The sequence below is a fragment of the Hypomesus transpacificus genome, chromosome 7, assembly GCF_021917145.1.
Source record: "Hypomesus transpacificus isolate Combined female chromosome 7, fHypTra1, whole genome shotgun sequence".
Taxonomy (NCBI): Eukaryota; Metazoa; Chordata; class Actinopteri; order Osmeriformes; family Osmeridae; genus Hypomesus; species Hypomesus transpacificus.
In genome coordinates, this window is record NC_061066.1 from 3,995,164 (window position 1) to 4,023,019 (window position 27,856).

At 48.5% G+C, this 27,856-nt stretch overlaps 2 protein-coding genes across 2 annotated transcripts; one reads left to right on the top strand and one right to left on the bottom strand.

Moving 5' to 3' along the window:
* Positions 1-2: 2 nt before the first annotated feature.
* Positions 3-27,689, bottom strand: kiaa0930 (KIAA0930 ortholog). Its single transcript, XM_047022566.1, has 10 exons — positions 27,252-27,689; positions 16,841-16,989; positions 5,641-5,745; positions 5,301-5,378; positions 5,035-5,136; positions 4,526-4,666; positions 4,221-4,409; positions 2,997-3,156; positions 2,619-2,774; positions 3-2,142 (listed from the first exon to the last, which is right to left on the bottom strand). Exons 1-10 carry the CDS (start codon positions 27,394-27,396, stop codon positions 2,102-2,104), a joined length of 1,266 nt encoding a protein of 421 aa, XP_046878522.1. The 5' UTR covers positions 27,397-27,689; the 3' UTR covers positions 3-2,101.
* On the top strand, positions 12,037-15,137 carry LOC124469340 (microfibril-associated glycoprotein 4-like). Its single transcript, XM_047022567.1, has 4 exons — positions 12,037-13,361; positions 13,832-13,928; positions 14,077-14,259; positions 14,397-15,137. The coding sequence occupies exons 1-4, from the start codon at positions 13,185-13,187 to the stop codon at positions 14,687-14,689; spliced, it is 750 nt and encodes a 249-aa protein (XP_046878523.1). The 5' UTR covers positions 12,037-13,184; the 3' UTR covers positions 14,690-15,137.
* Positions 27,690-27,856: the final 167 nt, after the last annotated feature.

Sequence of the window (27,856 nt, forward strand, 5' to 3'; positions counted from 1 at the left end):
GGTTGATTTGGTCATGTGTATTTTTAATAAATACGTACAGGAAAATGTACACAGATTGAAAATGATACAACAGAGGTATGGTCCTAACATGCACATTTACTCGTCTATTTGAATACAAAAAGCAAGGTTGAAGCATTTGGAACTGTGTAGACACCACAACATCTCGAAACAAACATCTCTCTCCAAAGGCTAGGAGAGAGAAAGTAATCAGAAAGATGGCCGACAGCGTTGTATACCCTAGCAAAACTGGTCACTTTGCCTGTCATATCAAATGGTTCGAAAAGCAGCTTTGCTATTTCAATGTCGGCGTGGATACATTCATCCTTGAAACTGTACAGCTGTAGCGTAACACTGGTCAGACAGTGGCTCCTCCCCTCAAAGATCCTTGTGGGTTCACGTCTAGGAGCTGTGATCTACACTGATGTGGAGTCAAGCAAACTCGACAGCAAACATGTAAAACTGGAGAGAACTCTGCCGACTTTGATCGTGGATGGCTTGGGCTCGCGCGTTCGGTTCTCAACACAAGTACTGTAACCACAGCAACCAACAAAAGATGCAAATGATATCAGAACATAGTAGGTAGGCAGGTTGTTTCTACTCTAACTTGGGATGTGTTCTTCTGTATCAGTTGAATGTATACGGAGACTACGCTAGTGCACTAGCTATGTTGTAGTATTGTAACGGTTCCTTCATTTGTCCTTGCAACCAGCGTTACTCGGCAACTGGGGTCATGTTTGTCTAGAAGAACTAACAGTGAATGAATGTTTAGCTACACATTTGGAAAGATACTTAAAACAGCGGATGCGGGACTAGACAGTTCTATGTTACATACATACATAGAGTCAGATATTAAGGCTTTCTGGGCCACTGATAGAAGGGCTTTAACATGGCAGTTGGCTAAGATGGTTTTTGTCCATGGATTTTCCCTGGGCAAACTCATATGGCTGTGAAGATTACCAATACAGACCAATCGCTTGGTTAGAGTGGTGAGAATAGTGGATTATGTCATCCTGATCCCTTTATCGTGTCTATCACCTCATTAGCGAGTTTCTCCAAATCTGTCTATAGGATTTTCTTAGAATGAGGGCCGCTTCAGCAGGTAAAGTGGGATTAGTAGCCTAATTTGCTGTGTCATTTACTTGTTAGTAACATGTCATTGGAGTTTGACAATAATAACTGTGTAACCACATAATACCACCAGTTGTAGCAACATTGTCAAAGAAATTGACATGTAAAAACCTATGCTGTTGAGTGAGGAGGGTTGAAATCTAGACGTCAACACAGGGCTTGCGCTTGTATAATCCCCCCTTTATACCTCTGGGTTTCACTTCGTCAATAACCTATGCCTTTTAAACTGAATAAAATAGCACCTTTGTATCTGTAATATTGTTACTGGAAGTAGTACTCTGTAGTTACACAGTAATTAACATCAAGTATTCACTATGCTCTTCACAAACACAAATAAATGTAATAACACTTAAAGTGACACATCTTTATGCAAGTGCAAAGTGAAGGCTGGTTCAATAAAACCTCGGAGCAAAACCATTTACACCCAAAATCCCTCCACCCCACCACGACAGAGAGAAAGGAAAGCCAAGGGAACAAGAAAAAGCGCCGTCATCAAAAGCGGTAACCTTTCTCCAGGCTTCTCTGTGAACGGCAAAGCAGCGGGATATTTACAAGAAACTACAAGACATTCTCCATTCTGCCCCCTCCCCCTTCTTGGTCAGAGTTCAGCCAATGCCTATCCACTCGGAGGTCACGTGACCCCGACGGACAGAAGCGTCCCCCCTCCCCCCCGGGGGACGTTCGCCCCTCCGATGCCTGAAGTCCAGAGCCCGATTCCCGCGGTTGGCGCGTCGCGGCTCGCAAATGATGCTCCTGAGGGCAAGAGGCACTTCTTGATGGGCTGGTTTGAAAATATCTTTTCGTTAAAAATTGTTCGGAAGGTTTCCCTTGTCGTCCGTCTCCTCGCGTCTGTCCGCTGGAGGTTTGGTTTGGTGGGTTTTCTGTCTCGACACTAGGTGGTAGTGTGGTCCCAGGGCCCTGATGCAGGTAGGCACTTGGTAGAGATGGATGCTCGGAGGCTGCAGGGGCTCTGCTATGTCATCAGGATGGGCTTCTGTCTCACCTCCAGGATATCTGCAGACACACCACGCAACCATAAAGGGTGGTCAGAACTCTCCTGTCAAAGCTCCCTGAATCACCTTCACAGCCTGGGCTCTGTATAAACTCTCTCTGGGCCCTTCGCCTGAGAGATACCACATTGGACGTCAATGGATTCCTGAATCAGCCGTAATCCGCTGCGTCGACACAAATGAAGTATCATTCACACAAACGTGTTAGCACAGCTATCACCTGAAGTAGAAAAGACAGCGTTTATAAACCGTTTATATTTGCATGCTCTGCAGGGAGTTCTCCAAACGCCTCCTGTCCTGTCCTGCTGACAGTACTCTGACAGAACATGATGGATCTGAGTGCAATGACTAATCCAATCACGATAGACTAGATTGGATAGAAACCTCAATCATCCCCGAAAGTGAAATGGTCAGCCAGGTTTCAAGGGATTCATAAACACGGCGTTATGCGTCTACTCTAACCTCCCCCCCCCTCCTGACCTGTGGTGATGCGGTGCAGGGGCAGGGTGACATAGGTGAGGTGGGAGAAGAGCAGGAAGTACTCCTCCGTGCGGTTCAGCTTGAGCCAGGAGCCCACCAGGGAGCGGCCCGTCCCGGACAGGGAGCGGGAGCGTAGGTTGGTGGTGTTGTGGAGGTCTGCGGACGCACAGGGTCACACACACACACGTATCCACATTAGACGAGTCATCCCTCTCTCCCTGTGCTGACGGTCGGGTTAACGTCTACAACCACACGCAAACTGGTTTCTTTTTTTTATTCAATGCCCCTCAAGTTCACAAACAATCGATCTTGAACTTTCCGAACTAGAACGTTCCTCTAGAACGCGCGTGGCGCCGCGCGTGAGCGAGCCTCCCTCACCTTCGTCGTCTTCCTCCCTGAAGAACTCCTCGCTGTCGTTGGCCGAGTGGGACTTCTTCATCTCGGCGATGCGGTTGCGCGGCACCTTGCGCCGCAGCGACGGGGAGAAGAAGGAGGGGCGGTTCCTCTCCGGGGTGGGGGGCGTGCTGAACGAGGTCACCTGACGGGGGGGGGGGGGGGGGGCGGGGACGGACGCACAGGTTACCACGACGACAACACCTGATGAGTCTTAAACTGACGGATGCCGTGTGATGCCACGCAGCGACCATTGTCCGCACAGGCAGCGTGTCACCCTAACATCACGTTGCTACCTGGTAATGAGGGTTCGGACCCGGGTCGTGTGGGTTCTTAAGTCAAACGAAGTGAGGTGTAGTGGAGGGCTGTGCTTCAGAGGCAAGAGGGTTTTGGAAACAAGACAACCGTGTTGAGTCACTTCAAACAGAGTCGCTACCAACATCCGCTGACCGCGCCGACGCCCTTCCCCCGTAGCTTACTCCACTCGCGTCCAAGCATAACTGCTGACCCTAAACACTATGTCAATACACAGGAAGTGTCACTGCGGTGTGACTAACGGCTTGAAATGGACAGTTTCTAAAACCACCGTCATGGCAGAGCTGGTTCTTGACAGGCAAGGCTCCACGTCTGAAGAACCGCCCGCTAATTTCAACCCAGAAAAGAAGGTACTTGATCCTGCATGATGATCGGGGGGGTATATAACATTTGAGTAAATGGTACTGTATGCCAGAGCGCTTGGCTAGCAAGGGTTACACAGCATACAGACTCGCATTTGGAGGGCTTAATAAATGATGGATACTTCAATTTAGCATGAATATTTAATGGTGACCTGGTTTCCTGATTTTACACGTCTACACTTCGCACAACCATACAAGCGCACACAGACAGAGGGAGTAACATCCAGATACGCATCTGCTTCTCTCCCGTTCTGGGGCTATTCCTGGACTCGGTGTGTTTCATAACTTCCTCCCGTCAGCCACAGACAGATATAACTAAGAGCTCAGGGTCTTCAAATCAGCAAGCGGTTTTGAGGGAGTGGCTATCAAGTGGATAATCGTTTTATTTGGGGATTTCAACATTCAGTATTTTTTATATTTGGTTGTTCTCCTGTGTAGGATCCGGAATCCACAGTCACAATGCTCAGATGTTTACGAGCCCTAAACTTTCCGTCCTTAAGGATACTGTAGGGGTGTGTGTGTGTGTCCTCACCCTCTCGTGCATGGGGGAGTCCTGGTCCTCCTCGGTGCCGCAGGGGGACGTGTCCCCGGTTGGGACTCGGCTGACGGCCATCTCGGCGTGACCTTTGCCCTGCGGGCCCTTCATCCTCACAAACTCCATATTGTTGTACTTGTAGAAGCCAAAGGACATCCGCTGGGCCATCTTGGCCGCCACGCTCACCTACAGCACACACACACACCCCTGAAGCTTGATCGTTTTGGCTGCTACCGGAAACGCCAAGTCAGGCTCCCAGGTGAGGGAGGAACTGAGTTCGGGAAGCAGGAAGTGCTGCTTACGCGGTTGTCGTAGACCTTCTTGAGGGCCTCGTAGCGTATGGACCCCTGGAAGATCACGCCCTGGAACGTGTTGCTTTTGTCGCTCGCCACCAGCTCCACGCACACCATCTCTCCCTCGCCTACCGTCATGTCACTGAACACCTGCACACACACACACGCACGAGAAATCAAGAAACAGAGTAACCCAGTACCAGGAACAAACTGTTAATCATTAGTCTTTTTCTTTTAATTGTGGATAGCCAGGGACCTGTATTGATTTCTCTTCCTAGAAATGCCATTTGAAACGAGGACGTTCCACCAGCAGCCTGATAGAGACCGGCGGTAAGGCCGGGCGCTCGTTTTTAAATGGAGTGAGAAGGCACAAGGTCACACTTCATTACATCCGAGTCGATGGGCCCGCCTCTCAGGGGCCCCCTGTGAACGCCGCTCCAGTCAATCAAAGCTTCTCAGGTGTCTCATTGGGTACCGGGGGGAGGGGGGAGGGGCGGGGGAAGGGTGGGCGGGCTTACCTCCTCGAAGTTGTCAATCATGAAGAAGATGTTGGGGTAGCTCATCTTGGACTCCTCCCCTTTACTGTCCATGGGGTTTTTGCTGGGCGAGGCGAACACTTGCTGTGACGGACAGAGGGAGAGGAACCATCGCTTTACCTTCTTGACAGCGGGACGAGTGGGGCAGTGCCGACCTAACCTAGAGTGCGCCCTGTCGTCGTCGGTCACCCCCCATGCTGGGCGACGTCTCTCTGGGACGTCGGGGGGGGGGCGGTTCCTCCTCTTACCTGAGACTTCTTCCTGTGGATGTGGATGTCCCCCGCGTCGGAGCGCGTGCACACGGCGCAGGTCACCACGTAGTCCAGCTGTGAGGGACACGTGGAGGAGTCAGGGGGAACACGGACGGCTGAACAGCGAAGGGGCAGATTCACATTTATCTTTGGCTGACTGAAATCGACCGAGGAACAGGCCGTCGCGATACGACGCGTACGACCGAACAGTTCAATCTCAGGTCACTGACTGAGTGAGCGAGTAAGAGAGAGTGAGCGAGGGGAAGATAGAGTGAGGGAAAAGGCGAGAGAGAGAGAGAGAGAGAGAGAGAGAGATAGCAGGGAGAGATCCGCTGACCTTTTGCAGGATGAGGTTCAGGTAGACGCTCTCCTCCCAGTCGATGTCGGGGTCTCCCAGGCCGGGCAGCTTCTTGGAGTCCCTCCTGTACACCTCCACCTCCACCTGCGATCAGGCAAGAAAATAGTCCCTTCACCTAAAAGCCGGGTGGTTCTCAACAACACGACTGCAGCGCCGGGATACGGCTGAGCTCCGTCCTAGACCTAGAGAGTGATGCTCATGGGTTCAGATGTCTGAGAGGGAATGCACTGATGCGGCATTGAGCAGGCCTCTGTGAGTGTATGCGTGTGTGTGTGACCCAGGGCAGAGCATGGTGTGAGTGTGTGTGTATATATATGTGTGTGTGTGTGGGAGGAAGGGTTGTATTCTCACTGCTCACTCACAGCACCCAATGAGGCGTACTGTAGTAATGTACCCCTGGCGTCTTTAGTGTGGTGTGTGTGTGTGATGGGGGGGGTGATGGGACAATTCATAGAACGCATGTATCCGTTTTCCCCCCCTATTATTCTGTAAGAAAAGGAAGGCCAGTCTCATTTCACGAGCGGCCATTTTCATTCAACGTGTGAGGAGTGTACTAGAGCCCCCCCCCCCCCCCCCCCGGCAGACAACGCACCCTCTCTATTGGATCTCATCACTGCTCAGTCCCTCTACCTGCTGAGGTCATCAAAGAGGGAGAGGGGGGAGGCGATGAGGGACGGGGGGGGCGGGGGGGCGATGGGGAAGGGAGGCCAGGGTCTCCACATAGGTCTCCACATCACTCAAAGAGCACCGGGAGCAATGGGATGCAGTTGCCATGGTTATGGTGATAAAACTGTGTGTACTGTAGATGTGTGTGCGCGTGTGTGTGTGTGCGCTGAGGAGAGGCTGGGGAATGCCTCCCGAGTGCATTAGTGAATCCGCATCTCCCAGACCTTTCCCTGTGAATTAGCAGGCAACAAACGCACACTCGGCTGTGCCCATGACAACCAAAACACCGGGAGGAATACAGCCTAAAACGGACACCACGGCAGAGGCACCCAGCATTCCCAACAGGCGCCAGCGAACGCTGCATGTCCCATGTCTTCACCTCGGGCCTCCAAGCGCAGGTCGTGAGAGAGAGAGACTTGTCCTTGTCGCGCTCGTCACTCGCCCGTATATATAAATGGGGAGCAAACACGACGTGCTTCCCTTCACGTTCTGCTTGACAGGAGGAGACATGGGAGGCAGGGCCTGTGTGACGGCAAGAACCAATGACCGGAAGGTTCTGTGGAGAGGAAGGGCTGGGGGGGAGGGCAGGGGCTGTGTTGGTGAGAGTGACAGCAGAGCCGTGCCAGGGTGTGGTAGGTTGGGGGGCCCGCGGGCGTGGCAACGCCAGACAGGGAGCATGAGACCAAAGCTACAGGGGAACTGGCCAACTAGGTCAGCGACTGAAACACACACACACACACACACAGCGTAATCGTCGCCACGTAGAGAAGACACGTGCAGTAACACAGGCGTGTGCGCCCACACACACACACACACATCTGTTGAGTTGAGCTTTAGTCCAGGCTAATAGCTCGTTAGCGTAGCTTCCAGGCCTTTCTGTCAGCGGAGGTTTGTTAGGAAGTCCAGGTGCAATAAGGCCATGATGGAACCAGACAGAGAAAAAAACAAAAACAGCAATTGTCTGACCTGAGCTCCACGCTCTGTTACCACGGGAACCTGGGACCTGGGGTGGTGGTGGTGGGGGGGGGGGGCGGGTGGACAGGAGCCAATTAGACAGACAGACAGGCGGACAGGCAGACAAGCAGACATTTATGTGGCCACAGCCCAAGGCTGATGAGGAACCCATTATACGGCCGGGGAGATACAAGATGCGACAAGATAGAAAGAGATTCAGCGTCTCCGACATGCCTAGCAGTATACCATTAATCCCCTTCCTTTGTGGACTAAAGTCCACAAAGACGGACCGAAGTGATTGGACGGTCTTCATTCATGGAGTTCTTCAGGTTGAGCAGTCTTTCTGTGCTCCTTTGATCCTTTGGCGTTCCATGGCGTGACAGAGATACTAACCCAGAGACGGGCAGGGAGAGCCTGAGTGGAGCCGACTGACCGACAAACACGTCAGCCCTGTCACAGGGACGTGGACGCGACAGACCGTTATTACATTTGGTCTTCACCTACGGGGAGCTGACAGGAAAGGGCCGATGAGGAGTCTGATATTGAGAGCGACAGTTCCCGACAGAGTTGTCGCAAAGTGTCATACAATACTGCGTTATTGCACTGCGTCTCATCTCTCCCTCCCCTCAGGGTGAATCTGCCGGCGTTCCATCCTCAAAAGATTCCCGACCACCTAAAGAAAAGACATAGCCTGTACCACACACACACACACACACACAAAATATCCCACAACAACGAGCTATGCCTCTGACCAGTGAATAAAACAGATATTGGCATCGTTGGCCTCTAAACCACTCAATTCTACCTGACTGGCCTGCAGGAATAGTCTAAATCGGATTCGACAGCCACAAGGTAGAAGGGCATTGTGGGAGGTATTTGGTGGCAGTGCTGACTCATGCTGGCCGGCCTCTTAGTCACTCTCAGATCGAACATCCAGGCCTGTTACTCTCCTCAGCAGCGCCCCGGTCCATCATGTGACCAGCCGTGACGGGACGACCAGCCGGGAGGGCGTGAGGGAGAAGAGGAGAAGAGGAATGGTTGGAGGGAGAGAGTGATGAAGAGCGAGGCAGGCAAGGAGAAAAGGGGGGGGGGGTTGAAGGAAGGGGAGCTGGGGAAAGTGCGGCGAGGGAGAGGAGCACGGGGAGGGAGGAGGGATGCAGGCAGGAGAGAGAGAGAGACAGAGAGACAGAGAGAGTGTGGGAGAGAGACAGAGAGAGAGAGTGAAGGAGAGAGAGTGAAGGAGAGAGAGTGAAGGAGAGGCCGATGTCGTGAATGTCAGCCTTGCTGGTGGTGCATTCCTAACGACTGTTGAGCACGAGGCGGCGGGGTTGTACACACAGCGACGTCCCCCGACGGACACCTTTCCCCACAAGACGACACGGCACGACACGGCAGACACACACACACATGTCTGGCCAATGGAAGAGCAGAGGGTAGAGGGGGTTTCCATCCATCCAACTTTCCCTCAGACCCAGTGTAAATTCGCATTCCAATAGGAGAAAGCAGAAAGCCAGCGAGGCAAGGAAACAGAGAAGGGCCACACAGAAAAACGAGACGGAGTTAGAGAGAGGAGAACGTCTGCCGGCGTCTGTGGAGCGTGGCCGTCCGCTCAATTTAAAGCGACACGTCTATCACGGTGCCTCGGCGTGCTTCCTGTGAGGACGAAGCAGAGGGGAGACCTGGAACCCGACAGGGTTACCGGGCGTCACTGCATGTGCACAGACTACAGCCATCTGATTACACGCCGATTTCCAAGTAGGCTTGTGCGAGCACTCGGCTGAGAGGAACACAAAGGAGTGTGTGTTTGAGTTGATTGAACAGGAGACGGGTCAAGTATTCAGAGAACTTGACACCCGGCGTTGACTTGTAGAAAGCATATGCGTTTTTTTGGTGTCAAACAGAAAGGATTGGCAAATACTCATTACACATGCAACTAAAAATACCATATGGTCACTACTGTAAATATGGAAGGTGAATTAGAATTCATCTTGTTAGGTGAATTGGATCAGAGGTGAAACATCATGTATTACATATATCAAATAACAACCGTCATAAGGCAAATGCCACGCGGAAAATTGTGGATGATGTCCTATATTCCCTTATGGGATTTATTTCGTGTTCCGTTCTCTACAAAGACCAGTGTTTAATCTGACAGTCGGTTTGGCACTTTTCACAAAGGTAAACTCCCCCTGTAGTTTGCACAACTATGGCCTCCTTTTGAGCAGCACAGTGTCTAGAAAGGCCTACATTCTTTCTCATAAAGTATAATAAAGGATGATGTTAATTCAAAACCCTAAAGCTAGAGCACTGAAATTGATCCGAGGTGTTTGGGGAATTAGGTAGCGGGAACTGAAATCCTACCACGAGCATCCAGATCGTAACTTTGGAATGATCCGATTATGGATTTCATTCCGGGTTCGGATGATTTACAGCTGTGTTGCTCCCAGTGGAGGTCTACTCTTACCAGTTCCAGACCCTGGACCTGGACTGTGAAGATGTTTACAGGACGGACCTAGCACGACTCACCTCAGTGACAAGGCCACATTCATTTTAGATTATGGACCCCCCCCCCCAAAAAAGAAAGAAATACATAGATGAACAGCACAGTAAATGACGTTACGGGAATATCCACTTAATCTCACTTGCCAATCAGCATGAAATAGAGTCAGCACAAGAATGGAATAAACTGGGTGTGGGGGGGGGGGGGGGGGGGGGGGAATGCCAGACTTAACTTTGACAAAATGCAACAAGTGCATCATGACCAACTCTCCTGAGAACCGTCCACATGAGGGCGACAGCTCAAGGTATGGTCTCACCCAAGAGCCAACACTTCCATTTTACACTTCTGCATCTGGCACTTTCCTCGGACTGGAAAATGCCAATTATACCCGACATGATTATAGTCATGAACCTGAATGGTGGTCAATTAAGCCAGAGGTATAGAGCACTACCAGTGTACAGAGTACAGACCATTGAAAGCTGATGAGCGCCTCTTCAGATCTCTTCTCGTTAAAATGCATTCACTTGACTTAATCGGTAGGTGCTGAATCCCCGTAACGTTTCATCTTGACTGTTCAGGTTCTGACTGGGTTGGCTGTGTTCCTCCCTGTGGTGGTCCACTCTGCTTCTGGAAGAAGGCTGTTATGGCATCCATAACTCTGGTTCCAAACACCAGTGGAGTCCACAGGACCAACCCTGCAGGACCCAACTTTCCACGCTGCGTCTAGGGTGACAATCTGATGGCGGGAGGTGGACAGGAAGTGCGTCCTACATGACAGGCCTCTACTAATTGATACCCATGTTGAGTTAAATCCCAGGTTTTTCTTCTATCTCAACAAAGCATGACATTCCTGACCTACAACGTCTTTCCTGAACCACAAATTGCTGCTCGGTATTTTACCGTTACTGGCCTGTCATTAATCCACTTGAACCGTTTTTGAAAGTGGAGACGCGAATCAGTTTGCTGATCTGTGCAACAAGGGCCAAATATAATACAATGCTTCACATATGCAGAAAGTCAACATTTGTTTCTTCATCACTTCCATCCGTCCTTCACACGAGGATGGATGGCACAATGAACTTCCTCAGAGGATCGCAGGTGTACGTAGAGGATGGGAGGTGTATGTATAGGATATACAAAGCCATCTCCATGAAGATCACACCTGTCTCCTAGTAAACATTGTAAGCGTCAGCATGTTGCGCAAGCTCACAGTGTGTAGACAATTGCCTCACAAACCACTGTACCACAAATCTTTACTTCACCTCAATATACAATTTAACAAACTTTGTTCACCGATGTGGAAAAGAACTGCGGTAACCACTCAAAGGCAATTTGGATTTCAATCTGGAGAGATTGATTAAATGCCCCATTTTCTGTTGTTGGAACATCTGTCGGTAGCTTTCTCCGTGTCTGATGTAGTGACATAAATTGAAGCCGGAAATAAAAACTCTCCCTAAGTAGCACTGGTTAGTACCGATAAGAGATTGAGAAGAGTCCCTCCAGCACACCCAGGTAGGTTCCCTATACTGGGCTTGCAGCTCCAACTTCAAAAAAGAATGGAAAAAAGGGAATGGAAACATGAGAATAGTCAACCCTCAAAGAAGTCAGGGTACCCAGTGGCTCACCGGATTGTCATTTTAAGGCCTTATTTAGCGCCAAGGTTCATTTCCTGCTCTAGCACTGTCTGCATCTTGCCCTCTCTCTCTCCCCTATGTTTCTTGTCTATTCTCACAGTTTCTTTGTCCAGGAAAGTGAAAAAAGCCCAACGATAAATACATAAAAAGTTTACATTTAGTAATGACCAGTCCTGGAGGTGAGTCACGAAGCTTGGAAGAAAAATGGGACCCGCAATGAATTGAGCACGGCTAAACTCAGCCATCTCCACTTGTGGTTTTATACGGCCTATTGATTACATCTCGATTTTGCTCTGAACTGCAGGCGCAGTACAATGACATGACCTCACTGGAAATATCTAGCATCCAGCTCCATGTAGCGGAATTTACCTTCAGGTCATTTGGTTGAGTGCCAAGTCTCACTTTCATTTCTTACATGCTCCTTCATCTGGAGAGCGACAGGCAGGGCCGGTTAGCCTATGGCTGTCAGCCTCAGTGTTGATGTCAGACGAAGGTACAGAGCAGGAGAGGCTGTTGTGGGAGCCATCTTCTCTGCTCCTGCTCGTTCATTGTGTGGATATGATGTTTAGACCGGGGAGGGGGGGGGGGGGGGGGGAGTTGACTGATTTATGATGGGTTGCTATTAAAAATGTAACCGCCCAAGTCGTTTAGTTTCAGGGTCAGATTAGAGACACCTGTGCCAACTCGAAAATCTGGACAAATCTGGACCAATCTCGATTAGCTTGCACAAGACGATCTCCATAAAGATCAAATGCACAGAACAACCGTTTCATCTGAACTTGTGTTTAAGTTTTGCTGAAGACAGTTTATCCTGTGAGTTTCCATGTTTACCAAAAATGCATACACAAAGGTTAACACTGCCTTGCATATGTGGATCCAATCCAACCCAATCCATACAACATACTGCAAGAATCAATCACACATAACTCTCATACAGGACTCATTTTCTGCCAAGGCGGCTGCATTTTACCTCATTACACATCAAACCAACCAGTGGCTTCCCTTTCACCAGCCTCATCACCTCAGACCAAGAAATCAATAGAGAATCGCTTCTCATTTCAGCCTCATGTTCTTTCCTGGCTGGGCCTGGTTCTTGGGTGTATCCAACTCTGTGGCCAGTTGTGTCTGCCCCTGTGCCCGGCTTGTACATCGCCATGGAGCCATGGTCATTAGCTTTTCATCAACACCTCCAGGCTTTAATTGGCCTTAAGTCTGCGCCAACACTACACTGCTCAATTTTTGCCGGCTAGTTTGGCAGTCCATGTTGGGGAACACAGCAGGCAGATTGATTTACAAAATATCTGCAGAATGATACCAAGCTGAAAACCATTGGAGTCAACATCAGGTATGCCAAAGATGTATTTTGCTGATAAAGATTATAATACACAATTAAATATCAAAAGCAACTGATAACAGTATCAAAATAGGACATGACTGGGTTCATGCTTAACACTGCTGACAAAACACAAAGCCTAAAAGATCCTTCTGGTTTGACAGTTTGAAAGATAGACCGATCATGTGCCATGCTTATCTGGAACTCGCCACAAAGATTATTGTTTATCAGCCCAGACAAGGAAATGGATCTGAGAAAAATAATATATTGTGCAACATTCTGTAGGTTGGAAAATGCCTTCCACCTCCAATATCCATCTAGTCGTGACAAGGCGCAATTGGAGTGACTAGGCTGTATGATCATCGCAATCTCCCATACCTGGATAGACAGCTACTATAATTTATTATAATCCTGACAATTAATTTGATGGCACTGTATGGCATTAATCAAAATACCATACGGTGGCACTTATCAAAATACCATACGGTTTCAAATGAAACAGGGGCAAAGTACACAGAACTTTAATCCCAACCATAAAAGGATCTACCCTGCAGGACCCAACTCTCCCCGCTACGTCTACTGTGACATGGACACCCTGGGAGGGAAGTGGACTGTGAGTAAAACCTCTTGAACATAGGTCCCTTTTATACCGGCCATGGGAATGACTAGGCTAAATGCTAGTAAACATCTTTAGTGACACCTTTCAGAGTCCAGACATGATCTATAGACAGGTTGTGCGTTACATTCTGTACAGTTTTAAAACGTATCGGATTTTAATTAGTCTTTAACCTTGATTTGTTGAGAACACCAAGGCCAAACTATTGATCACATTCATTCATCACAGTCATTTCACATTCAAGTGTGACTTGATTCCAACACTGCCAATTTCCCCCTTGCCAAGTCTGTCCATTTTTCATTTTCTTCCATACATTCAAAATGAAAATGAGAGAGAGCTGTAAAGCGAGAGAGAAATTTAAAGCGCTTTGAGTACCGCCATGTTAGCAAAGCGCTCTATAAATGCAGTCCATTTCCTGCCTCTCATTCTCCCCTTTCATTCCTTGGTCTGTCTCTCCATGGCTCCAGGTGTTCCTCACTAGGATGGACGGCACAGTGAACTTCTACAGAGGGTGGGACCAGTACAAGAACGGCTTCGGACATGCGGCTGGAGAGTACTGGCTGGGTAAGCAGGAAGCAAACCCACAAAACACACACTACCTTACCAGAGAGACAGACGCCTGTTTGAACCAGCACATGCTCTATAAATAACGTTGACTGAGGCAGCACAACGCATTAGGCGTATCTTGAACCTCTCCGCACCACCTCCGCAGGTCTGGAGACCATCCACCTGCTCACCACGAAGAAGAACTACGAGCTGAGGGTGGACATGGAGGACTTTGAGGCGAGGAGGGTTTACGCCAACTACTCCTCCTTCTCCATCTCTCCCGGGGCGGTCAATGCTGAGGTGGACCTCTACAGGCTGCATGTCAGCGGCTTCAGAGACGGAGGGGCAGGTGAGTAGGCCCACGACATGGCGATACGTTTCTGGTGTTTAAGACACAGATGACACTGAGTGCACCATGTCGACAGTCTTTTTCTAGTAATGAATGATGTTTTACTATCCAACTAATGTTGTCTCTTGACCTACCAGGGGACTCGCTGGCCCACATCAATGGACGACCGTTCTCCACATTTGATCGAGACAACGACGCTTTTTCAGGAAATTGTGCCTCGTTGTATATGGGTGGATTTTGGTTCAACTCATGCTATCATGCCAATCCAACTGGAGTCTACATGTGGGGAGCTGTTGATTTAAAAAGTTCAAACTGGTATACCTTTAAAAGTAATGATTATTCTCTAAAGTCCATTTCTATGAAGATAAGACCTGTCACTCGTCGAATGTTAGTGAAAAAAAAACATGGCTGCCTCTCTTTAACGTCTTAACTGAAAATCAGCTCAACTGAACACCTAAAGAAGACTAAGGGGAATAATCAGTTCTGGTGACTAAACCTGAATGTTTTTTTGTTAGATTTTTTACAAAATGTGTTGTCTTTTTATGATGCCCCTGTGTGATTAATAATTTACACTTTAGCCAAACACATTGTTTTCTCCTGTAACATGTCCACATATTGTACGTATATTCTTGAAAGAAACTCAAAATAAATGCTTTTGTTTTCTTACTGCTGAACTCAACTCATATTTTTGATAATAAACACTCTGTTGTAAGTCATCACTCTCAGGACATTGACCCAAATGGAGCAGAAACCACACGTTTACTTCCAAGAAGGGATTGGTGGAGTGAGATCTCACCTTCTTGCCCTCGGTGTTGTCTGCGCTGACGTAGGAGAGCTTCCTGCAGACGTAGAACAGCATGTCGTAGAACAGCTGTCCTGGATGGACAGCTACTATATTTCATTTTAATTCGGACAATGAATATGATGGCAATGTATGGCATTGATCAAAATACCATACGATGGCACTTAAATACCATACGGTTTCAAATGAAACAGGGACAAAGTACACAGAACTTTAGTCCCAACCATAAAAAGTCCACCATTATGAACCCGCCAGGAGATATTATCACCAGTTATTGGTCACGTTGTACCTAAACATTAAGACAACGTGTGGTCACGTGTCTGAAAACCTGCCAAAACTGTAGGCTATATAAACAGAATTTGCAGCGTAGCATTCATATAGCCAAGTCTGACCCGAGGAACCACAACAATCAAATAAAACTATGAAGGTAAGAAAATGGATTCATGCATACTGGTTTCCTTAAAAAACAACTTCTGCTTGACATTTCCAGTCGAGTAGGCCTTCTGGAGAAAGGTCAGATGTCATCTGTGAACTGAAACCCTGTGTGTTTTGTGCTCTTGCAGGTCCTTCTCGTGCTAGCAGCTGTGTTCTCGTCAGTGGCACAGTCCCTCATGTTCCAGCCCCTGGACTGTGCAGACATCTACAATGCTGGCTCAGGCAGCAGTGGAGTCTACAGGATCTACCCCGCAGGACCCAACTCTCCCTGCTACGTCTACTGTGACATGGACACCCTGGGAGGGAAGTGGACTGTGAGTAAAACCTCTTGAACATAGGTCCCTTTTACACCGGCCGTGGGAATGACTAAGCTAAATGCTAAGAAACAACATTAGTGACACCTTTCAGAGTCCAGACACGATCTATAGACAGGTTGTGTGCTACATTCTGTATAGTTTTAAAACGTATCGGATTTTAATTTGCCTTTAACCTTGATTTGTTGAGAACACCAAGGCAGAACTATTGATTGTATTTCACATTCGAGTGTGACTTGATTCGAACACTGCCAATTTCCCCCTTGCCAAGTCTGTCCAAGTTTCATTTTCTTCCATACATTCAAAATGAAAATGAGAGAGAGCTGTAAAGCGAGAGAGAAATGTAAAGCGCTTTGAGTACCGCCATGTTAGCAAAGCGCTCTATAAAGGCAGTCCATTTCCTGCCTCTCATTCTCCCCTTTCATTCCTTGGTCTGTCTTCTTCAACAAATTGTGCCTCAAGTTATATGGGTGCATTTTGGTACAACCATTGTTATGAAGCCAATCCAACTGGAGTCTACATGTGGGGAGCAGTTGATATCAAAAGCTCAAACTGGTATACCTTTAAAGCGAATCACTATGCTCTAAAGTCCATTTCTATGAAAATAAGACCTGTCACTCGTGGAATGTTAGTGGAAGAAAAAACATGGCTGCCTCTCTCTAACGTCTTAACTGAAAATCAGCTCAACTGAACACCTGAAGAAGACTAGGTGCATAATCAGTTCTGGTGACTATACATGAATGTTTGTTGTTTAGTTTTTTTTACAAAATGTGCTGTCTTTTTATGATACACTCATGTGACCTATGTGAAGGCCTAACACATAGTTTTTTTCTGTAACATTTCCACATATTGTACGTATATTCTAGGAAAAATAACTCAAATAAAAGTTTGTTTTATTATAGCTGAACTCAAATCATATTTTCAATAATAAAACACACTGTTATAAGCCAGCACTCTCACAACATTGACACAAATGGAACAGAAACCACCCGTTTACTTCCAAGAAGGGATTGGTGGAGCGACATCTCACCTTCTTGCCCTCTGTGTTGTCTGCGCTGATGTAGGCGAGCTTCCTGCGGACGTAGAACAGCATGTCGTCCTGCCGAGGAGCCCACCTCTCCATGAAGTAGGTGGAGAACATCCACGTCCAGAACACGATCCGGTCGTCCTTAAAACCACCTGGGAACCACACACACACAGGTTCAGATGAAGGCCCCACCGAGTCACAGGGAGCTAACATGGGGCCGTAACAAAAGTAGAGGTCTCGTTCCTAGTACCACAGATGCCCATTTCTAGATGCTTCCACCACTAGACTTGGTGGGGTGCTCGGAGCAATCTGAGAAAGACAGATAGAAGTGTTCGTTTAAGAGAAAGATAATACAGTTCAATAGTTACTACAGTACTCCCGGAAGTCATCTTGTTCCAAATATTTGCAGAACGCTGTGTAGGCAAATAGTGCTTATATACGTTTGAAATACAGGATTTATTGTTTATAGACCCACTGTGATACACAGGCAGCTATCAAATCAGTGGGAAAACATTTCCAAAGTATGGCACATGACTTCATCTTCAGCTTTGTATGCATCAATGATGAACCAATCAGAGGGAGGACTCAATCCATCGCAGAGAAGTCTGTCCCTGTCCCTTTATCCGTCCCTGTCCCTGTCCCTGGGTGGAGCCCGCTGTGACAGGGTCGTCTCACTCTCTGCAATGTCATCCCGGACCCGGTTGCCAGGCAACGCTGTTGCCGAGCAAACGGCAGGTGTCTGGCCTGTGAAGACGGGACCCTGAGCTAGTGTGCTGCAGGTGGCCGCAGCACTCAGACACACACACACACACTTTGTAATACCAGAGAGATACGGAGATACAATCGGATCCAATACTTGAAGAGGGAGAGATATTGGATCAAATGTGTACACACACAAGCAAGCACATACACCTCTTACAGCAATGCCTGTTAGGAGACAAGAAGACACCAGGGTTTACCCGTTTAAAAAAGGTCAAAATGGAACAATAACAGGGTCTGTTCAGACACAAGTAAAGGTCAACTGTGTCTATGGGGCCTGAGTGATTAGTAATCTGCAATCACGTCTTCAGATGATGACCTGATCTTCTATTTCACAGTGAGGGTTGCCAGGGCAACCAGTGGTTACAGATTCAACTGGTGGTATGAGAATCAAAGCGCTCGGCAAGGTACCAGTGAGATTCTCCATCTTCCTCCTCCTCCTCCTTCCCCCATTCTAAAAGAGTCACCATGTAACAGAGGTCCCTGTTAGACAGTGACATTTGAGTCGGTGTGCAGCCCCATGCAGCGCCCGGCGTTGGTCAGCTCTGCACTGACCTTTGGGTGAGCCCGAGCTCGTCCCCTCCGCTCGACCAGAGCGCCGTCCGTGGGCCTCCTCCGTGCCCACCCTTGTGACTGACGCGCTGGCCTGTCACATGACCTCGGGGAGGCTGACACATCACGGCCAGCCAGCCCAGGGACGATGATGTCACCCTCCCCCGCCCCTTTTTCAGAGGGAGAGCGTCTGGGGGAGTTTGACTAAGGTAGGGGTGAGTGGATGGGATCACAATGGGTTTCTTACATTACATCCCCCCCCCCACACCCACACAGTGACACTAACAGGATGTACCCAGAATCCCTGAAAAGTCATGTTTCCCCATCTGGCCTTTACTGTTTTAACCGAGTTTACTGGCTCAGGGAGGGAGTTACTGTCTGCTGGGGTCTCCCAGGTGAGACAAGATGGAGGTGACATGAGAGCCAGACAGCCGTGTCCTTCTCAAGTGGTGTGGAGGAGAAACAGGAAGTGAGAGGGAGAGAAAGAAATGGAGAGAAGGAAAGTAGTGACAGAGATACACAGAAGTGTTCGTCAAAGTTAAGCGAGGGAGAGGCCGTCTCCTGAGCTGGCTGCTCAAAATGGAGGCTCAACTTAAAAGCTGCGACATTGGGCAGCATGGAGCGATGCTAGTCACTGCTGTTTGGGAACATGAAAAATTTGCATTGGTATTTCAATTCCACTTGGCACAGATTTTTGACCCTACATTCATTCTAACTCAATTTGCTGGCCTTTAACCGTGTTTGCTTGGATTTAGTTTCACATTTATTGAATTAGAAAAACCTGTTAGACCCCCCCATCCCCCAAAAGTAAAAATGTTGTATGGAAGAACTGTCTGATACCAGTTACAGATGATGGGTTCCTGTCTGTTGCCTCACAAAACTAACATGATTTGTTTTGGGCAATATACAAAAGGTGGAGAAACCACTTGGCCAATTTAGCATGGTGTGTATGGAGACATGCCAAGTGGATACCACAGACACCTAGCTACCAGGATACCACAGACACTGAGCTACCAGGATACCACAGACACTGAGCTACCAGGATACCACAGACACTGAGCTACCAGGATACCACAGACACTGAGCTACCAGGATACCGGATACCAGACACTGAGCTACCAGGATACCACAGACACTTAGCCACCAGGATACCACAGACACTTAGCCACCAGGATACTACAGACACTGAGCTACCAGGATACTACAGACACTGAGCTACCAGGATACCACAGACACTGAGCTACCAGGATACAACAGACACTGAGCTACCAGGATACAACAGACACTGAGCTACCAGGATACCACAGACACTGAGCTACCAGGATACCACAGACACTGAGCTACCAGGATACCACAGACACTGAGCTACCAGGATACCACAGACACTGAGCTACCAGGATCCCACAGACACTGAGCTACCAGGATACCACAGACACTGAGCTACCAGACAGCAGAAGAGTGTGTGTGACAGGTGAGGTCTGACTCTCCAGTGGTTTGAAAGTGGAGTGTGACTCAAGCTGACAGATCCTGCTTCGGAGGGAGATCATTCAAAGCCGCAGGTAAATCTACAAAGAATGACTCTTAACAGTTAACAGTAGTGTGCCAAGTCCGAATGTGGTCAATTATTTAAAGAAGATGTATTGTAAAAGCAGTACGCAGGAATACTGAGTTGACATCTGCATTATGAGTCCTGCTTACCCCAAAGTCTGCTCCGGCAATAGATCGACAAATGAAGGTCAATGTAAACACACACACACACACACGTGACAGGCTGACAAAGCTGCTAAACACAACAGAATGCAGCTAGAACAGCAAAACAAGTGCAGACCCTGACAGCAAAGTGTGACAGGCAACAGAGAAAATACATTCCCTTCTTTGGCCCATTGTAACTTTGGTGGCAAAAACAGGGTGGCAGTTTTTTACTTCATAGGCAGGTTCATGTGAGGGGGTGAGTGGGGTAAACACACACACACACACACTTCAACAGTATATCAAGCCACCCCCGGCGCTTCCAGGAAGTGTCTCAGTCTTGTCAACATGTCCTTTCCTGTAAAAGCTGCCAGGAGGTAATCTGATGGACCCAACCTGGCCTGAGTGATCTCTGGAGAGATCTCCAGGAGACTGAAGAACACACACACACACACACAGAATGTCTCGATCTGACCGTATAACCTTACAAACAGTGCAGCTTCTACAACAACAGAAGAAAGAAGTGGCTCACCGTTTTCCTAATTCTATCATTGTACCCGGGCCTCACGATTCAGGCTCTGTCCAAGCACACTGCAGTCCAGTATACGGGACCAACAAACATAAATCTAACCTCTAGCTGTGCTGAATCCACTTTCGACCCCATTAGGTTTTATGACCATAGCTGTGACAGAGGAGCTAGCAGTATAATTTCGAAGGAACCTGTTAAATCCTCGAGTATGACCAAGAGCCACGTTTAACGGGGCACTGATGAAAATATGGCCGCTCCTGACAGCTCCTACTGAAAGCCACAGCCGCCAGTCATAAGACGGTGTTCCGTCGTTGTCGAGGGAGGAGAGAACAAAGAGAGAGGAGACGCCAGTGGCGTGGGTGACCTTGTTTTAAGAGAGCGAGGAGGGGGGGAAGAGAAAGAGAGAGACAGAGACAGAGAGAGAGAGAGAGAGAGAGAGAGAGAGAGAGAGAGAGAGAGAGAGGGGATGCCGAGAGGAAGGGAGGGAGATAATGACAGAGAAGCCTCTCTGATAGACATATCACTCTTGCCCAGCTCTGTGGTTTTGAAGGTAGGAGGTCTGGGGCGGGGCGGAGGTCAGAGACAGACAACCTTCCGGAAGCCCTGGACCAGAACCAGCCCCCACGCAGGCTGAGGAGGATGGATGAGAATCCTCTTTCCTGACCCGGCGCTAAGCCAAGAATCAAGGTGTAGGACGAGGCCCTGACAACACGCCAGCCATTCAGGACAGGCTGAAACCCACGGCATGGCTTGTTGCTCATCGCTTCCACATCCTAAGCCTCATTGGCATCCCAGGGCCTGCTCACGCAGAGAGGGGAAGGACGGGCAGCCGGGCAGGGGGCAGAAGGCCAGGCCAGCCGTGGAAGTGTGGGGTTGTGTGTGCGCGCGCTTCCGTCAAGGTTAACGGTGGCCAAGCAGAAATGGTTTCCGGAAATTCTAGGACTGCACTTGGGACCAACTCCAGTGCATTATTACAGAGGGTGGACACACACACACACACACAATGCTTCTTTGGGACAGGGTAATGGACCTTTTGAGAAGGTGCGTGTGTGTGCTGTAATTGATGACTTGAGCTGTGTGTAGAAAGTTAGGGGTGGCCTGTCTCTGTATCTAGTGTCTCGAATGCGTGTGCGCGCGCGCGTGTGTGCTGTAACGGAATGTGTGTGACGTGTGTAGAAAGTGGAAAAGATGGTCTGAGCACGAGACTGAAAGACTAAAGTCATTGATTCGTCAAAAGTAAAAGTGTTGTGACACCCTCCCATCTTGCAGCTGTCCTGAAAGGACAGCAGATCTCTGCGAGGAACTGAATGTACCTTGATAAACAAGAGGCCAAGTCAACATCAAAACGTCAATGGTCAGGGTGTGTCTCATTCACACTGAGCTCTGAGGTTCTTCCTGACTTGCTTCCAGGATCGATACCAGCTCCTCCTTCCAGCAGGGGAAGAGTGGCCCCAAGTGGCCTCGTCACTGCTGGCATGCAACTCAGTGAAGGACTGACGGGGCATGTCCTTGTTGTGTCCTTGTCACCACAACTCTTCTCCTCCTCCCTTTTCCTTCTCCCCCCCCCCCCCCCCCCCCCCCCCCCCCCCCGTCTTCTTCTTCCTCCTCCTCCTCCACCCCCTTTTCTCCACACGCACCTCAGTTCCTTTCTCTGTGTCCCCCTACATCCACCCTCCTTGTCCTCCACCTCCACATCCTCCTGCCCCTCTCCTTCCTTCCTTCCCTCCCCTTCCTCTCTGCTCCCGGTGAGGGGAGCTGGCTGACAGGCAGAAGGAGGACGCCGACGGCAGCGGCGTTCAGGAGACGAGGCCGGAGACCTGTCTCCCAGGTGAGCTGGCTGCTCCAGGCCCCTCCTACACAGCTCACTCAGCAAACAGAAGGGAGTGGAGGGGAGGGGTCAGGGCAGCCGCTGGAGTGCATGTGGAGCAAGGCAAACAGATCCAACATTACACCCAGTGCAAGCCTAAACATCCATCTTACCTTCTCCGTCTGTGCTGCTAATCACCATACATGCACTCATGTAGTTCCCTCCCCCCCCCCACCCCTCAACATATTTTGATTATATTAAGGCCCTGACTAAAGGGGCCGACAAGTTGATCCTGGAAACGGGTAGCGAGAGAACCTCTGACGCGAGTGGGGGGGGGGGGGGGGGGCGGGGGGCTGAACTGAAACGTTTGAGACTGAAGAAAAGAAAAAGCCATGAATTAAAGAAGACGTTCTCGTCAGCTCTGGGAAGCGTGCGGCGGTGGGAAATGAAATATTTACACAGGGCTGGAGCTGCATGGCGGGGAACACAAAGCCTGGGAGCATGGCCGCTGGACGACAAAGACCCTATCGCTCAACGCCACCGTCCACCTTTGCAAACACTCAACACCAGAATGGCACAGGTCATTTGGGATATTTCCAGCCAACACGCAAGGCCCTGTCCGTGCACTTGTATCGAAAGAATATCAATGAACGTGCCGGAACAAGAAAAACGTATGATTGTTTCCCGACAGCTTGTCGTCGAGAGATATAAAAGATGGTGTGCAATTACATTCTGGAGTGCGCTGTACGAAAACAAGGAACTGGTACAGGGAACTGGTAAAGGGAAGTTAGACTAAACAAAGAGAGGAGGGAGAATACAGTGCGTGTGTTGGGGGGGGGGAGGGGGTTGTGGGTAATGTGTGTATGAGTGCAGACACATCATCAATGAGTGTTCTTGTTGTAGCTGTAACAGGCTGTACAGACTGGGTCTGGAAGGCAACAGACCCCAGCTTGTGAGGGGAGCACGCTGTCTCTTCAATGGCAGAGCTCTCCCAGGTCTCTTCCTTCAAACCCCTCACGATTCCCATCCTTTCTATGCCGCGTCGAGTTATCTATGTGCCCGCCGGCATTCACTTTCACTCACTTTTCTTCGGGATTTGAGCTGCACAGCGCTGGAAGAAGGTTTACCGCGAAACACGTTGAGCACGAAACGCGAATTAACATGAACAACTATTATAAAAAGTACCACAAATTAATATGCAGTACAACAAACGTTTAGCTGTAAGCTTTTTCCCAGACCATTTCTAGAAAGAAAAAAAAGTCATATTCTGGATTCACTTTCCACACTGAGAATGGAGCGAAACCATATGTCCGAACTGTAGGAGTGTGCTCTCTGGGAAACCCAGAGGCTGATATTGGGCTTGACAGGGTGATATCGTACTACTAATAGGCTGGGTTTCTGACTGACAGCTTGGGGGACTTACTGCTTCCATTAAATCTCGTGTCACGTAGCACACTTCACAGGGATTTCTCCTCCTGCTAACGCTGAATACTACACTCCTGCTAACCTGACTAAGGGTTTCACCGCATCGCTCTCCTTCATGCACAACTATTCAGGACTCTTTTGGACTCCTAAGCACGCTTGATTGGGTTTGTGTGCGGCATCACATGGTATTGATTTGAGTCATTGATCTTCGGAGACTGGTGCTTTGTCTGCCCAAAGCATGTCTGGGCTGAATGCTGAAACTTGAGCGGTTAATGTTGTCTGTGTGTGTCTGTGTGTGTGTGTGTGTGTTAAAGACCACATAGAAGAACTATGACTGACAGATCAAGAGTGCCACGGAGTGCTTTGCTCCACGTTAGCCCCCCCCCCCACCCCACCCCCCCGCCAACTTTGTTTCATCTACACGGAGAAGCTACCGAACTCATGACGGTACAGCCTCCAGTCTTGATGGAGCAGTTTAAATGTTCCAGATGCGGTTTGTAAATGATGCCGTTCTTGTAGCGTTAACACCTCTCAGACAAGAGGAGGTGGTAGCGTAGCGGGACCGGGATGTAGAACTGTGCAGCAGGCCCCAGAGACATTGATAGAAGTGCTGGACTAAGAATAGCTGCACTACCGGCTTTTAATATACATCACCCAGCTCTGGTCTGGACCCAGCACACTGTTCCAGCTCTGCTAAAAAGGAGGTGAACTGCCAAAACATCTATTCCAGATATACGTTTGTCTTATTTTAATGGACCGTGTGATTGTTTGTCCATTTTTCAGACCAGTCCATGTGACTGGTTTACAGACAGGACTCTGGAGAGTTGGTACATGCATCTGAATGGACAGGGAAAGACAGAATATTTACCCAATGGTTCTTATGGATATGACAGACTGTGAGACATCAGAGATGGCTCCTGTTCCCACAGCTGCAGACAGGCAACAGCGCTGCTAGACATTGTGATCATCGTTATTGACTATCATCCGCCCACTATGGGACACAATGTACTGCTTGCTGGCTGATTTGGGGGATAGCAGGTGCAGCATCACTGGCACTATTGGGGTACCAGCCCCAGCCTCAGACAGCAGGTGAGTCAGAGACACACACTGCAGGATCCTAGCAGTCATCATTTCTCTGCACTGACATGATGTCACACAGTGACAACGCCACAGTCCAGCCACAGTCCATGTGACACTGGTGACAGTCACATGGGTTCATCCCTCCCAGCCATACAATAGCACATGGTCTCAGTGTCTTGAAGACTGACTGACACACACTCACAAGACTTACAGTGACGTTAACAGCTCCAAACAGGATTTTCAATGGAGCTTTTCAATGGAACAAAGTCTGGACACGGGCTTCATCATGGCTTTAGCAAGCCTGGATTACCAAACATAACAGAATTCAGTTGCGTGTGTGTGCGCGCTATTGGCCCTGGCTCAGTGGGGGATGTATTTCTAAAGACAGAAGGACACCACAGTGGGAGGCCCCCCATCTGTTTCCACCAAAGCACCGAACACTTTCGCACACACACTCCCAATACATTTACATTTACATGTAGTCATTTAGCAGACGTTCTTATCCAGAGTGACTTACAGGGACATTCCCCCGAGACAAGTAGGGTGAAGTGCCTTGCCCAAGGACACAACGTCATTTGGCACGGCCGGGACTTGAACTGGCGACCTTCAGATTACTAGCCCGATTCCCTAACCGCTCAGCCACCTGACTCCCGAACAATGACAATCATTCCTGAACACAAAGTGCAAAGTAAACAGGTGGAAGATTTCTATAGAGTCATGGTACTATACCACGCATATTAGCCTAACCAAGTGGCCTGTGAAAACAGAAAGCAATGAAAGTGTGTTACCCCCCCCCCCCTTACTATAATAAATAGTGTAAAACTGTCTGGCCAAAGCATAGCCTGATTTTCATTGGCTGACACAGCGTGACATGACTCGCACTGTAGTCTGTAGCATTGCTGCTGTGGGCTCCATATGCCGTGGTGAGTGTACCTAACAGGCCCAGATCTTTCCCTGAGTCACTGTGGAGGGTAATTGATATGCACGGTCTGAGGAACTGACTCGACACGCTGCGCCGTGAGACTCCACGGTGCCTTGCAGAGGGCCACTGAAGGGCAGAGGAGGAAAGAAACCGAGAGGGAGGACGGAAGGAAGGAAGGACGAGAGAGAACACAGAGCTAGAGAGGAGCTGCAGGTTGGCCCGGAGGAGACAGGGCAGTCGTACCAGGATCCATCCTGCCACTGACTCACAGTAGAGCAGGGGGAGGAGAAGCAACAAAAAAAGATATTACATATATGTATTTTTTTTTATAAAACAACACTTCTGCCACACTAACAACACAGCAGCCAAGTCCCTGGGCCGTGCCCGTAACTGCATGATGTAGCATAACCTTTGGAATAACCTTTGATGACCTTTCGGAATCCAGGTCAATATAATAAAAGGTTTGGGCATTAAAAACTGATTTGGGTGTAGAGCGCCGTTAATCTGTCTGTTTGCAGAATGTAGCACACACTGTCTGAACCTCTAACAAAACAACAAACACTGTTAGACAAATGCCGGTTCAGAGACAGAACTAACACTGAGGTCATGCATCAGTCCCATGAAGATGATGTCATTTTTTCAAAACAGTGCAGTATTGATTTTCCTACTACAGCAATATATTCCCCTTGCAAACAAACAAAACAAATAAACTTGGTAAATTCAAGCTTTTTGAAAGCTTATTAGGCTTTTGTTCAAAGATTTAGAGCTCAAAATGTCAATTGTGCACATTGGCCAAACAAGATAATACATGATTATTCGGACGCCCTTATATCCATCAAACAAAAATGGAAATTATGGCTTAAGTGTTTTCCTAAGCACAGAGTAATGCTAACAATGCATCACTATACAACACCACTGCCATAACAGATGTAAGTGGGTTGATTTTAATTCACAATTCATGTTTATGGATGATTTCTGCAAGCCAAGCTCCATAATGAAATGACCTTATTGATATGATAATTTACCTTAAAACCAAACGAGCACTGAGCACACCTGGTCAAAACGGGATATGATTACAATACGAATGGTTCTCTATTTGGAGTGGACCAATGGTTGAAGGATGCTTTAGGACTCTAATGAGTGTACAATGATCCAATGGTGAAGCTCCATTTTGCATTCGGGCTGTGCCTACCATTAATCTCAAATCAATGACCACTGCTCGTTGTGAGCTATTTAAAATGATGTCCAGATGTGAAACTCTTGTTTTCCTTGATGATGAAGAAGGCCTCATTCTTTTTTAATGCTTCTTGAACTCTTTACGTGACTTTAATGAGCGTGAGCATTGACGGGACTCCATGGCTGTATTGATGACTGGAGATGTGCAGGATAGATGGAATCAAATCAATTAGGGTCGGAAGATGTGAATATGTCAGTTGCGCATACCTACCTATAGGCAACCTACAGTATTGTGATTGGCCTTATTTAGTCCATTGCAATTACTAACAACTTGTTTCAAATCGCCAAGATACAGTAGTATATGTCTAGTTAAGGTAAACCATGGCCATTTCCTGTTTCATTGCTATTAATACTATTTCACAAAACATCTTATGATATGCCTGTGTGTAACTAAGACTCTAGGTAGGCTACTTACCAAGACCACTAATTTCTTGTCTTATATTCAGGCGGTTACGCTCGTCGGCGATAGCCTTCAACATTTGTTGCAGAGACTCGTCCAGTTCCCCGTTCTCTTCCTCCGCTGACCCGGCAGTCTTACAAAAACTCTGAAAGGATGCCATCCCCAGACTGGGCTCATGACAGTCCTTCGACGGCAAATTCACCCGGCTGGGAGAAAGACAACGAGTGGAGGAAATAACCGAGGATCTCCCCAGAAGCGAACGGTTAGCTTCAGTGGGCTATTAGTCCCACACAATAATACATAAACAAAAAAAAACTGCAGTGTTCTCTACTTCTTCCTTTGTCACCGAGGAGGTGACAAATTCTAAAGCCACTGTGTGACACGAAAGGGAGGCTCAGTCTGCTACAAGAGGATCAGCTGGAATTGCAACGGGAACACCCCTCACACTTCCTGTAATGCAGATCAACAGAACCAATTTAAAGGGGAACGTACCATGTAACATTTCACCAAGTGCAGTGCAAATCAGGCAATACTATTCGCCAATAGTATTCAACAGGGGACCGCAACAGCTGAATGAGCCTACATTATGCACATAGTTTTGATTCTTTCTTCATATTTCA